This window comes from Nymphalis io, chromosome 9, assembly GCF_905147045.1.
Source record: "Nymphalis io chromosome 9, ilAglIoxx1.1, whole genome shotgun sequence".
Lineage (NCBI taxonomy): Eukaryota > Metazoa > Arthropoda > Insecta > Lepidoptera > Nymphalidae > Nymphalis > Nymphalis io.
In genome coordinates this window covers 6,108,150-6,123,621 of record NC_065896.1, presented here as the reverse complement: position 1 = coordinate 6,123,621, position 15,472 = coordinate 6,108,150, and the positions used below count along the sequence as shown (strand labels likewise).

Here is a 15,472-nt window from a genome sequence, read left to right as displayed (position 1 = left end):
ATTATTTACTTTTAGGTGATTATTATCTACTTTCTAGCAGAGAGTATTACTGCAGAAAGTGAATCAATGTTGTTTATACTTTGCTTCACTCGAGTCTGAACTATTTCCGCTCGTATCGGACTGCTGTCACGTCAGATTATAAGAGTTAGGGAATAGAGTGCATCTGTGTTTGCGCACACACATAAGTACAATAGCGTAGTTGACTAGTCTCTTAACTGATCGGGAGAATTGTCTCCGTGATGAAAAGCTTTTAAGAAATACTTATAAGCTAAAGAATCTTAATGTTTCAAGGGCGGGTCAATTAAAAATACTCACTAATAATACTTATAATGACTAAAAACAAAAGAAGTAAGATAGTTCTGCTTTTGGAGCGTTTGGCTGCAATCTTTTTATTTTTCAATGTTTTACTTTTAGCTTCATCGGTACCGATATTTCCAACATTTTCATCATTCAGATATTCCCAGATGTTATCACGTGCGGTATAGAAAGATTTTATATTGTGAGCAGGAATAACTTTCCGCGGTTTTCGCCTTTCGTAAACTTTTCCTGTGAAAATTTTGGCAAATGGACTATGGTTACCTGAGAGCTGTAATTTACTTAGCGTCCGAGGGATTTTGCTTAATTAATGCCCCAAAGTTATAACTTCGTTCCAGTTATTTAGCACGTACTACCTCAAAGACACACATTGTATTTAGCTGGTAGACAAGTGGATTATCAAATGAAATTATAACATTCAGTTTTGTAAGAATATAATCATATTTTATTATTATTATAGGCTTCGTTAACAATCATTTAATGATACTAGAATGTCTAATATTTACATCAATCATAAAATTTATGAAACGATATAATTATTAAACTTATTGCATACTTTTCCAACTCACATTTGAGTGGCGTGGTGGAATAAGCTCCAAATATTCATCTCAAAAGGAAGTCTTTGCCCGGGAAAGTTTTAGAACATAGTAATGAAAATATAATTTTTATTATACAAAAATGATGAATATCTGAATTCTTCCATTGCCTATTAAGACCTATTCTACTATATTCTATATATATAACTAAGATAAGTATATAAATTGTAAAGAAAGTAACAACATATTCGCAAAATCAAAAGTGCTGCGTTTTCGCCTATTTAGCTATTTCTATCTGGCAGCATGATTTAATTAGTTGTATTTCACGTAGTTGCAGTTCCACGACAGCAATGAGGCTTCGGGCTCATTTAATATTTTGTACTCTCTCGTCATTGCAGGTGGCAGTACGCTCCAATTGCATTATGCAAGCTATTTGGTTTTTAGGTCGCTCAAATTAGGGACGGACATAGTCATAACAACCGTGAAATATATTTATATCAATTAAAACCGAATGAGCTGTATTTTTTTAAAGCGCCTTAAATGTTTTTTTTTTAGTTTTTACTATTTTGGAATTATTGGGAACGTGTGCTCAATACTATAAATACTATTCACTATTCAAGCAGGCTTACAAGAGGTAGTTGCAATAATATAATATAACAACAATTAATTGTATTATATTTAAATAAACGGAAAAAATATTCATAAATGCTTGTTTGCAAAAAAAAAAAAAAAATGTTTGCTCGATAACTAATTTAATAACTAAGTATTAATAATATAACATGAAACTAAGAGTCCGCTAATGTACTGCATGGCTAAGGCCTTTTCGAAATAAATTATAAAAACAAATTAAGTTCGTGAAAATTCAGCGATGGTAAGTTCTTGCCCGGGCTTGAACCCATAATTTTTGATTAAGATTAACGTATTGTTAACCTTCCTTTTTAGAGTATATTTATAAAACAAATGCGTTTCCTAACGATATTTTCTTCAACTCCAGCTGAAAATGAACTATATTATATATAAATAGAAGTTAAGCATTTGAAAAGTCAGTGATGCTTACTCATAATTGAACCCGCGATCATCATATAAGACTGTTATATCCACTTGTTCGTTTTAGTTCTGTATTTCTGTATTTTAATAAAGTTTTCGTCGGTATAAACAGATACATTTTAATAAAATTTATGCCTAAACTGAGATATGACATACCCATATCTCTCTTTAAATAACTAAGGACGAAGTTACGAGTAGTAATTCAAAAAACATTTATTAAAGTTTGTAATTTAAAAGGGCGATTATGTTCCATTTTAGAATTTTTATTGAGGCTTTAAAATCTCTGCTTAAAATTTAAAGTAGAAGTACTTTAAAGCGCTAATTATAAAATACATAAGCGATTCCATCGTATTAAGATGTGAACATTCTAGTAAATACCTATTATTCGAATAAGAATGTTTTTGTACCAAAATACATTTAATATTTTGTTGAATATACGCATGACGCATACACTGCTGAATTATGTATTATACAAGGCATAAAGTATGGACGAATACTAGTTTAGCAGTCGAACAACTCATGAAATATTCTTAGCCTTAGGTTGTTTATTTAGTGGAATTGCAAATAAGTTACTGGGTCACCGTGATGCTGACCAGGCACTACTTTGCTTCTAAATAATTTGTAGGTCAATGTGATGTCATATTCAAAAGATATATTTTATTACGTACCTAGAATAACATTTTATTTGAAATAGCTGCTTAAAATGTTTACTCTTTATTGATATGGAATCGCTAATTTTAGCTTAATTTAACGTTTAATAATTTTATATTACATGGATGTAACTATGATCTTATATAATAGGAAAAACTAACCTGAAGAACACCATGGCGGCACAACGTTTTTTTCGGATGTATAACTACTATAACTATCTTGGCATTTTTTATAATAACATTTCGTATCCAAAACCATTTGTAACCTGCCCAATATAGTAAGCAAATATTCGATATAGTTTAATTACTAAAAAATATTTTTCCCGCGTATATGTATTTCTTAAACGGGCATAGACCAAACATCTCTGTTTTTTTATTTTTCTGCACCAGCACACATATATAATTCCTTATATAAAATTAATATTTATTACTTAATTAAAAATAACAATTGGGTATCAATAATAATACCCATTTTATTTCTTCTAAGTTAAAAATAAATTGTTGTTTAGCGTAATTTAACATTAGACAATAATATGCAAAATGGCCGATAATTTTATGTTCTAAATTCAAATTTTGCAGTAAAACATTACTTTATTTGGCATGTGTTGGGAAATTCTATTTAAAACGAAAATTAGACTGTAACTGTTATACCGTGTTTTCATTTATTGGGTCATGATCTCAAAACCAATAAACCGATTGATTCATACCGTTATATAAATTACACGGGCGTAGTTTTTAGTTGTACTTCATCAAACAATGAAATTTCAATTTTAAGTCGAACGTTTTAAATGAGATGAAGTGTCCGAACCGGAACAGTTTATTTCGTCATGTTCGCAGTTGTTGTTCTTTTTTATGCTGTGACAAAGACAGCTGCTCATGATCAAGCTTTGAGCACAGTGACACCACAGTCACCACCCATACCATTTTTAGATTTATTTACAAGTGCCTCAAATTACTATACGGAACCAATTCGAAAAACTTATTCCGATTCTGGCTACCATACGTCATGTCCAAAGTCAGATACGCTAGCATCATTCGCTAGTATTTTAGGTAGTGCGGCAAAAATAATGTTATCAGCGGCTGTTATTGCTCTAATGAAATTACTAGCAGGCAAACTATTCCTATTTCCTCTGACACTGATGGTGCTCGCAAAAATGGGTTTGAAAGCCTTGTTACTATGGCCTGTGATATCGAAAATGATGAAATATTTAAAAAGGAAAAAGAAGAAAAATAAATCTCGAATGATCATGGACTGCTCGGAGAGACTAGCGTGTGTAATACAAAGATCATCAAATAGCGGCTGGGGCAGTAATTTCGGTGCGGCTGTGACGTTCTCTATAATCGATGACGTAGACGAGGACGGTTTCATCGCTAAAACACTTTTAAGCATTCTCGCTGGGGACAAGGTCGCGGAATGTATGTCAATGGACTGCAACTCTGGAGGCGACATAAGCTGACGTAGCGCAGTGATTATTAACTAAGGCTGACACGCTACTTGCTTTAGACATTTTTAATTTATATATTGCAAGTATGTTTGACAGCTCAACAGTTCTGTTTAACATTGTAATGACGGTATTTTTTAGGACATTAAATTTAACTAGATTCTTTAATTATTTACATTACAATTATAAACTTAAGAAACATAAAACGGTAAAAGAAGTCCTATTTTCCATTAAATAAATGCTTTGATATTAACTTAAAACCCTAAAATTTTACTATGATATATAATTATACAAATATAATAATACAAAGATAAAGTAAAGTGTTGAAGCATTTTTAAATTAAACCTTCAAAGTTATTTCAATATATATATTTTATAGTTATGTAGGTCATATTAATTTGTCATAGGTATGTTTGAATTTATTTCGCATTTATTTCACGACTTTCATTAAATAATACAATACAGAGCTAAATTGTTCTTTAGATAATAATTAATATTGAAATGTGTTTGTTAGAAGTTGTCGTGATGTACTGTTATTTGTGTTCATACTCCACTACAGGAGAGTCGGTGATGTCCTACTCGCCTTTTGAATTCCGAAGTGTGCCAAACGATATCAGAGCCAATACATTATCGTTTCCAAATTCAAATATTTCACCGCATTCGAATCATGTGACTCGGCAACAGATAATTCACACCAGCCCGATGCAATCACAGCCAGTGCCAAATGTACAAAAAACCCAAACGAAAAATTCAGATTTCTCTTTTAACGACTTTTTCTATGCGATGAATGGATTACCGGAACAACATAATTTACAACCAAAGTATGGAGCTTCTGTAAATCAACAAAATATTACTTCTCTTAACGATCATCCGAGACGAAAGCATCATTTTTGGATAACTAAGCCGTTTCAAGAACCAGCGTCGATAAATGTGACGCCTACGACGATTGAACCTCAGCCAACAAACAAGGCTTCATCTAAATTAAATCTGATGGAGTCGGTAACAACGAAGATGTCAAGTAAAATGAGCGGTCTAATGGAATTAGTGTTCGCTTTACTCGGGTCTGGTTCAAATAATTTAATTATGAAAGGATTCAAAGATGTCGTTATAAATGGTATCGTAAAACCTCTGATTGTAGCGAAGGGTGGAATTAAAACACTTGTAAGTAAAATGTCGGTTCCGTTCATATCATTATTATTGATAAATTTTGAAATTTTAGCCACTGTTTGGTGGTTATGGGATGACTGCTCTGACATGCAGCCTTCACAACCTTCGCAGCAGTATTCGTCACTACCAAATAGTTATAATAAGAATTCGACGTTAAGATGATTGATTATTATAATCTTAATTTTCGCCCAGTTTTCTAGATTATTGTATTATATTATAATATTAATGAATTAGATAATAATATCTTACGATTTATGTTTAAAAATTTATTTAGCGGTATAGTAAGTATTTAATTAAATTTAAAATTATTCTTATAAGGTGATAACATGAATAGAGCAAATAAGTGTTAATATTTTAATAAAAAATGAGTTTTTAATATATTTTTTTTATTCCTAACATTTTTTTAATTATAAACATTATAACACTTTATAGCTGTCGTCACCTCACCCATGACCCATGTTGTCACAAAGTACATAAATAAAAATCTTAATATTTATAACGTTAACAATTAAATACTATACTAATAAAAGTCATATTTTAATTCATACTTATAACAGCTTAATTAAATTTTCTTAACATTTTAATTAAGTGACAGGCACTTTCATTTGTTATAATGTTTTCTTCAGCTCTGTATTTTTCCATCACATGGGAGTGAGAGTTTTCATTATATTAACAAAAAAAAAATGTATTGCGAGACGTTTGTTTTTTTTATGTTGTTTTCTATATAATATTACAGTTTCGCTTCAAAGCGAAGGAAATAAAGTGTGAACTGACGTAAGTTATGTCTCAATGAGATAAAGCCAAATTGAGCCAACTGAGGGAAAATCCTTTATTAGAAGAATGAGCAAAGAAAATGGATAAAGCGAAAACGTTGTGTGAAATTGATATCAAATTTAAGCAGACTAGCTATAGTAAAATATCACCAAATATATAGAATATTTTTATTTATGTGTTAAATAAATATTTAATTATAACTTTTCTATTATAAAGATAACTTATTGGTTATTTTTGTTGTTATATTTATTCGAGGCATGCAAAATTTACTAACTAATATGCAATTTTAGCAATATAAAATGTTTACTGGAATATGAACGAAACAAACATAAATAAAATATTTGCAAACTATTAAATTTGATTAAAATCCCAGTTAGAACTTACGAGAAAAAAAATAGTGTTGCTGAACGTTTAAAACATCAACAGAGGTTTTAGTTGTTTTATTCAATTAAATTGAGTTGTTGAATACGACATGAGCTCAATTATATCTATTCTTGCTTTAAATCAACCTATCAATTTATAACAATTTTATTAATATCAAACCAAAAAAGCATGATTTTTAAAACAAAATAAAAGTTACGAAAATCCTTTTATAAATTATTTGTGTAATTCCCCACTATCGTGTTACACACACGGTTCTCGAAGCTTCTGCCTCATAAATAGCGGTGAATCTCAAAGGAGACTGGCCTATAAGATAAGATATGTCTTATATATCATGGCATACAAATACAGGTACATTCTCTGTTCCCTCACTCTCTTAATCTAACGGGACGGTTATTTATTTTATTAAATACTTTATTGCACAACATTTAAATAACAAATGACATAATAAAAAATAAAACAATTAATCAAACAACAAATGGTGGGAAAATGTGGTTTTATCGTTTACAGCTTTCATACACAGGCTATTCGATAAGATTGAAGAGAGTTTAGGTCTAGAAAACTTAACTTAACATGCTTACAATACGCTAATATAAATGCTTTGAATGCGTTAATGCTTGTTATATCCACTGTATATGATAAACTATATCAATTTAATAAATCTATTCTTCAGCTGTTTGGTTGGCGTTCATCCTAACAATCTTTACCTATACTAATCTAGTAGAAGCATACTATATCAATGGGATAGGTGCTAATGGTATTTAGATATTGTAATAAAACAAACGTCGAAAACAATTTGTAACAAAAAATCAGAGGTGGGCATCAGAATAATTGATTAGTTTAGGTTTAATTAACGTAAGAAAAATAAAATTGTTTTATTTAAAAAATAAGTCCTTAGTGCAACAACGTACGTTTATTACGTTTTAAACACTTTTTTCGCAAAGTTTCGAAATAAGACAAGAAGAACATTTATATAAAGCATTAAATTAGAACAAATAAATGTTGGAGTATATGAATAAGAATTTTTGAATTGTGTAAAAAATATATATTTTTTAACGCATTACTAATCTTTCTACAAAAACTTCTATTTTATAGTTCCCACAGTAACGTTGGTTAAAAGTATAGCTATAAATATAGCTATAAAGTTTAGCTATAGTACCAAATTTAACATAAAAATAATACAAAATTCACGGTCCATTTACAGAATTATGAATTAATTATAATATATATTATAACAAGATGGTCTAGTGGTTAGAACGCTTGAATCATAAAGTATGATCGTGGGTTCAAAACTGGGCAAGCACCACTGAATTTTCATGTGCTTAATTTGTATTTATAATTCATCTCGTGCTTGACGGTGAAGGAAAACATCGTAAGGAAATCTGCATGTGTTTAATTTCATTGAAATTATGCCACATGTGTATTCTACCAACACGCATTGGAGCAGCGTGGTGGAATAAGCTCCAAACCTTCTCCTCAAAAGGGAGAGGAGGCCTTAGCCCAGCAGTAGGACATTAACAGGCTGTTACTTTATATATTATAGACTCATTAACCGTCAGTATAGAAAGGTTGTTAAATAAACTAAACTTATCATGGTGACGTTTCGTTTCACACCTTTGTGTATACTTAAAATACAATTCAATAGTAAAATATAAATGTCGCGTGTATATGACGTATATCATCGTATACACATATTACATCCGCCATTATTCGCATATTCCTTATAGCAATGGCTTCCATTTTCATTCTTTGGAGTGACAAAGGAAGCTTATCTTTATTCTGTTCTTTTCTTTTTAACCTGAAGGAGAGAGGCTAAATTTTCTTTTTCTTTAGTACCTTATTACATTTTTTTCTACCCTTTCTCGAGTTAAAAAAAAAAAATTGTTAATTATCTAATTTATGCTTCATTACTGTTTTTCATTTGTATGATGTCATATTTTAAAATAAAATATTGTTTTATAATAAAACAAAGAGGTTTTACTATATTATACAATCTGTAAATTAAGAAAAAAACCGTATTGCAAGAAGAGATCTAACCATAACATTCTATACTACAGATTTATTATTAATATATAATAATAGACTTTGCTGACAATAGAGGGAACATAATGAGATTGGAAGACAGGTGTCTACATTCGTTTGAATGTGCTCTATTATACTAATTGGGTAATAGTCTTGAAGATTAGTATCATGTGTGGTATCAATTTAATTCCTAAGAGTGAGATAAATATTACTCAAAATATATAAACGAAGTTGTTTTCATTTTCTATTATAAAATTATTTACGACATAAATGATTAAACAAAAATTTATAGTTATATAATAATTATTTGATTATAAATTGAATAATGAATAATATTTGTGTATACTTTTAGTCTTTTTTTTTAAATAAAGGCAACCTCAATGTCAAATTGGGGCTCTCTCGAAATGAAATCGTTTAAAAAAAGAAAAACCTGGAGAACGTTCATTAATCGTATTTATATTTCATTAAGTTATACAAGTTTTGTATCAAGTTGAAGAACGAGAAAAAAATGGGAAGGCGCTGGATTCTGAGCGTTAAAAGTTGACCCCTTTAAAGAATAAAAATCACATTTCGAATGTAACTCTGTCTATCTGTTACGCCTTGATGGCTATACCACTGAACTGATTTGATGAAATTTGGTATGAAACAAGTTTGAGCCCCAAGGAAGGAAAAAGTTACTTTAAATAATACTTAATACTAGGTAACTCACGATGTTTTCTTTCACCGCCGCCCAAACGCAAATTAAGTATATAAAATCTCAGTGATGCTTGCTTGGGTTAGAACCCGTGATCATCATAATGAAAACGTTCTAACGACTAGAACATCTCGGCTCTTTGTATATAAAGTTAAAATATATTACATGTACGAATAAACTGACTTAATATATTACATAAATACGAGAAAAAGAAGGACACTTATTACAAACAAATAATTATACAATAAATAAAGCCTCTGCTTTATTTATTTTATATTATAAGACAAAAAAAATGTTACTTTACTTAACCCTCGTACTTCGTTAATTATTATGTGTGCGGTTTTTGGCGTATGCCTTTATGTCGGTGAAAGTCTTCAACATCTCTATGAAACGCTTTTTTTCCAGGAATACTTTCCTTTACTTGAATATTAAATAAATGACATTATTTTACTACTGTTTCATCTATTAAATTATAAATCTAATATTTACATAATGATTTAGAAGTCACTCACCTCTTGAGGAGGAGGTTTGGTACTTATTCCATCACGCTGCTCCAGTGCACGATGGATATGTCAAAATTTTCGAATTCATCATATGTAGATTTTCAAATAATGTTTTTCCTTCACCCATGATTTAGATATAGATGAATTATTAAAATTCCAGTGCTAACTCATTCTGTGGTTAAGATTCACGTGTTCGAGCCACTGGGACATACAAAAGAAAAATGTTTATTTTAAATGGTTCCTAAAAAATTAGTAGTATTTATTTGCATAAGAATTATTTCAATTGTTAACTTTTAAATAAGTATATAGAAATCAATTTACAAATCATGTTTCCGTCGAATGAATGCAGACAGCATTTTTCCATTGCATTTTTTAAGATAGATAACGTATAAAGTCCTTGTTTTAATCGAGTAAAAATTGTGAGCGAGATAACTGGTTCACATATTACGTTCATTAACTCTTATTTAATTGTCCTATTCCGGCTGCAGCGCCCGAGCCGAACGTCATTGTTTGATAACTTTATGTAAAATTAGATTGTCCACAGGAGATAAAAAGGAATTTAACACTGAACCGTACCAAAAGGCAAGCTGTCTATATATGGATAGTGTTTGAATTTATATGATCTGACTTATATGTAAATTATTGGTAGATCATATGAATTCTTCTAATATATAGTATATAACTAGCGCAAATTCACGACCTATAAATATAAGATGACTTTCTATAAATACATGTGAAACTCTATAACATAATACATGTTGTCCACCAATCTGCATTGGAGCAGCGTGGTGAAATAATTACCTAAACCTTTTCCTCAAAGGGGGAATAGGTCTCAGCCCAGCTGTGGGATATTCACAGGTTTATAAATAAATAAATAACAAGCACCATCCGCATTTATAACCACATAAATTATTTTTATAATAAATATATTTGTGCACTGAGAATCTTTTAATGTTCTTTGTCAGCTAAGGTCGTAGTAAATCTTGCAAATGGGGTTTCTCCATTCAATTGGGGTAAATTTCAGTATAATAACACGAGTAGGTACTAGGAGCGTGCGTGATTGAACCAAACCCTGTTAGGGTTTTACAAGCCTCGGGGGATGTTCCATTTGGCATTGATTCTCTACCAAAAATGTATCATTATAAGAAGGATTATACCTAAGCCGACCTAATATTTTACCCTTTCTTTTTTGTATATTAATTATTATTGTATATAATATATCTAACGAAAATTATTTTATCAAATAATTGACAAACCTTAAACAGTTTTAGTGTTTTTTAAAATGCTTAAAAACGTCAAACGACGACGGCGTTTAATTAGGCGTTCGATGGAGAAATATAATTAGGAAAAAAAATTCAATAACATTTTTAAATTAAATTATTAACTGTCTATTGTCGTTACGGAATACGGAGAAGCATCTGCAAGAAACGCTTTCTATCGATTATTATACGTTATTATACGTATAACTTTTAAAAAAACAACGAACTAATTCCGCGTGTTTTTTATTTTTTTATCAATTAAATTTTTTGTATATAGCAAAAATGGCAAAATTAAATATTGCTTTGCATCTTTCGAAAACATTAAAGTTTTGAGTTGTTTAGTTAACGCACGACGATGCATATAAATTTTTAGGTTTACATGGGGTTAAATGAGTTTGAATATTTTTTTTATTGATTTGACTGATTGATAGGACTTACATTAAAAACCTATTGTACTTGGCTAAAGTTTTTAAGTATACAAATAATTAATTTTGTGCAATTCTACACAAGATTTTGCAAAGTCGAAACATTTGTGTGCACAATATATATATTTTTATCCATTTTCTTGATTCTTAGCATAAACTGCAATACAAATAATTACACGTGTAATTCAACATTTTCTTAAATTCTTAAATATTTTCCAAAAGAAAACTGTAATAAGTCTAAAAAATTGTTATTTTTAAAATCCAGTTTTATTCAGCGTAATTTGTATTCTTCATCACATTTTAAGGTCGAATTTGAAAGTATCAGTATTTGTACGCCCTAGCCCATTTTTACCTGAAAGCGGATGCCATCAGCGGATATGTATCAGGGTAGTCACCCTTTTAATAAATCTAATGTTGGACTTCCATTACAAGTAGAGGCAAGAACTTAAAGCCGACATTTTGTGCAGACCTATCAGTACACAGAACTGGTGATTTTAACAATCGCTTAAAAGAGATACATACATACAGTCAATCTACATTATCTCTGACTGAATGTTAAGCTATTATCACTTCTGAATGAAGATTCTACTGATAAGTACTTACGGGAAATTCAATAGCTCCTCTTTTTATAAGATGTATTCAATATTATAAGCTGAGATGGCCCAGTGGTAAGAACGCGTGAATCTTAACCGATGATCGTGGTTTCTAACCCGGGCAAGCACCACTGAATTTTCGTGTACTTAATTTAGGATTATAATTCTTCGCGTGCTTGACGGTGAAGGAAAACATCGTGAGGAAACCTGCATGTGTCTAATTTCACTGAAATTCTGCCACATGTGTATTTCACCAACCCGCATTGGAGTAGCGTGGTGGAATAAGCTCCAAAACCTTCTCCTTAAAAAGGGAGAGGAGGCCTTAGCCCAGCAGTGGGACATTCACAAACTGTTACTGGTACTGGTACTGATTCAATGGCAAAACTATGGCTTTCTGTTAATCACAATTATACGTAGGTACTGATACAGTCTGAAATACCATGAGCGTGCTTAGAAGATGAATGTTCTCTTTTGCCTTGAAGATACCTGGATTATAATGAGGAATACCCGAAAGCTGAAAAATATTTCATACCTTGGCTGTGCGCATATCGAATCAGGAAGCAAACCGCTTCGTTCGAATGACTGGAAGGTCATGAGGTACGGATGTATGTGTCTACTCGGCACCGGTTATTCGATGGTAGATAGGTAAAATTCGTACTAAGTCATGTACCTCTTAAAAAAAATCCGTAGAAGACTGTCAGGCATGGTACAACGAATCGATGTTTTAAGCAGTGTTTCAACCTAAAGTTTGGCTGAGCCATCCCACAGGTGACTGCAGTACTCCATGTGTGAACGGACCCGAGTTTGATTTAAAGTGCAAAGCTGTTCAGGTGTGAAGTACCGCTTTACTTTATTTAGAATGAAATACGTTTTTAAATCGATTTCAAATATTTTGTTAGATTGATTTTTTCATTTTTTTTTATTTTTACTACAAATCAGCTGAACGATTTTGCTGATTATTTTTTCAGTTCTTAATTATGTAATTACGTTTTTTTATAGAATAGGGTAAAACGCGTCTACGTGTCGAATGAGCCCAGTCAATGTCATGCTAATATAATTCTTGGTTCGCGAAATAATCGAGGCGAAACATAATTCCGGACGTACATACGATCATACGTACATACACACTGACAGACAACTCCATAAAAAAGTTAGATTTGGATTTTGTTGATCTTGAACCGAGAAGATAGGCACATATTGGGTATTCACAAGCCTCAGTACTTCAAATTCCTCTGCGAAGTTAATAACAAAGTGTTTTAGATAATTATATTTTAATTACATTAAAAAAAACAAGTGATAACTAAATAAGTATTTTACTTTTCCACAGAACCTATATAGTAATTTTTGTATTGCAAACGAACATCCTTACAAATATGAGTTAAGCTATCAATAAGATCAGATTAATAAGTCTTATAAAATTTCTTATTTTATAGTTTAAATGCGCAAATTTCAAGTTCAAGTAACGAAGAATGTTTTTTTTTTTTTTATAGAATAGGAAGGTGGACGAGCATATGGGTCACCTGATGGTAAGTGGTCACCAAACGCCCTTAGACATTGGCATTGTAAGAAATGTCAACCATCGCTTATAGCCAATGCGCCACCAACCTTGGGAACTAAGATTTTATGTCCCTTGTGCCTGTAATTACACTGGCTCACTCACCCTTCAAACCGGAACACAACAATATCAAGTATTGCTGTTTTGCGGTAGAATATCTGATGAGTGGGTGGTACCTACCCAGACGAGCTTGCACAAAGCCCTACCACCAGTAGTTTAACAATAATAAATATTTAAATTCACATTGTTATTGAACAAAACAAAATGGAGCAATATTGTTTTTGTGAGTAATTATTCAAAAAATTTAAATAATTATGTTTTACACCCATTCAACGCTCTTTGAAAATTAGTTTTTGAAAGTCAACTTTTTTGTGGATGTCTACAAAGCATACCAAGTCACAGACTTCATAAATTTCGAGTCTGCAGTGTTTATACGTTACCAAACTTTGAATTGCTTTGACTTTTTGGGCTCCATATTTAGAAATTATTTTTCATGATAAATTTATTTTGGAAATATTTTAAACACTTTAAAGATTATACTAAAGGATGATTCAGTGAGGTTTATGTAATTTTTCTGTTTATATGAAATTGAATTTTTGTCCTTTGATACTTCAGCAAATTATTTCAACAGTCGAATTTAGAAAAACTAAAATCAACATATTTAAAGGAATTTTTGTTTTTAGAAGGATCCTGAACATTAACGTCAGAAACCTGTGCAAATTATGTTATTAATAAAGTGGGGGTACTTTTATTTACAAATGAAAAGCGCTGTCAATTAACAAAACAGCGTTACCTTGGTGGCAGACGCAATCTTTATTGTTTCTTAGAGCACAATTTTATTACTTTTAATAATAATATCTGCCTTGCTAAGTAAAAGAAATGCTGTACAATAACTGATGAATTTGTATAACTCAGGCTTGAACAAAGCGCTACAAGTACGTAAAGTACTTCCATCTTTTGTTTTCATTTTAGGGTTGAAATTTGACCGTTCATGATTGACCATTCAAAAAGGCATTTACACATTACGGTATGTACTAATAAGCTTTTTGTAATAATATTAAGATTAATAATAAATATTATTATTATTAAAAATTATATATCCTGGGACATTATTCACGCATGGCCTTCTGATCCCAAACTAAACAGAGCCTGTACTATGGAAAGCAGACAACTGATATACTACATATGCTACTTTTCTTTTGTAAAAACATATTTATATAGATAATTACACCCAGACTCAAGACAAACAGACATGTTCATGCACACAAATGTCTGTCCTGGGTGGGAATCGTACCTACAACCTTCGGCGTGAAAGGCAAGTATCTACCACCCACTTCTACCGGGCCCGCCTTTTACAAATTTACAAAAACAATTTTCTACTAGAGAGTGGCCTTCAAATGCCTAAATGTTACTTGTAGTACAAAAGTAACATATTTCAAAATTAAAATATTCTTTATTCAAGTTGACTGCTATAAGCAGTTTTGAATCGTCAGGTTACAGAATTAAATTAAATGTAAATTTCTAAGTTGGTAAGGATATACTCTTGACATCTGCTGTGGATGGGTTTTCATATTGAAATCCTTAGAGGGTTTTCCTGTATTTTAATCCTAGAGTTTTTATCTTTGGCACCCTTCTAGGGATAGCTCCTGTAAAATGAACTCGATAAATATTAAATTAATATTGAAAGCGTAGCGAAATAGGATAGTGAATTTTATGTAAAACAAATACTAAAAACAAAAACTTGGAACACAACATTGTAAAATTAAGAACCATTGTATTAAGTAAGAATAGCTAGAGCTAAATAGTAAAATAATTCAAATGAATTTGATGTGGACATCACCCGGGATTAAAAAGTACATTAAATCTGATAAACTTTACGAATTTTAGTATTGTATATGTTTAGCCTACATGAAATCATACTTTAATACATAGGTACTATAAAAATGACGTGGTTATATAAAATCAACAGCCACTTTGTTGCTAAAAGAAAGACTAACATTTTTAATAATAGTATCATAGGAACTCCATAAAAAATACTGCGTGCACGCATTATGCTGTTGACAATATTAATCCAATTAGGTTTTTTAAAGATGTTTAGTTTATACCTGTT

At 30.9% G+C, this 15,472-nt stretch overlaps 2 protein-coding genes across 2 annotated transcripts; both read left to right on the top strand.

Annotated features, from left to right (window-relative positions):
* Positions 1-3,375: 3,375 nt before the first annotated feature.
* On the top strand, positions 3,376-4,005 carry LOC126770835 (uncharacterized). Its single transcript, XM_050490426.1, has one exon. The coding sequence runs from the start codon at positions 3,376-3,378 to the stop codon at positions 4,003-4,005; it is 630 nt and encodes a 209-aa protein (XP_050346383.1).
* A 485-nt stretch (positions 4,006-4,490) lies between these two features.
* LOC126770894 (uncharacterized) lies at positions 4,491-5,379 on the top strand. The gene has a single exon (XM_050490503.1). It carries the CDS (start codon positions 4,491-4,493, stop codon positions 5,316-5,318), a length of 828 nt encoding a protein of 275 aa, XP_050346460.1. The 3' UTR covers positions 5,319-5,379.
* Positions 5,380-15,472: the final 10,093 nt, after the last annotated feature.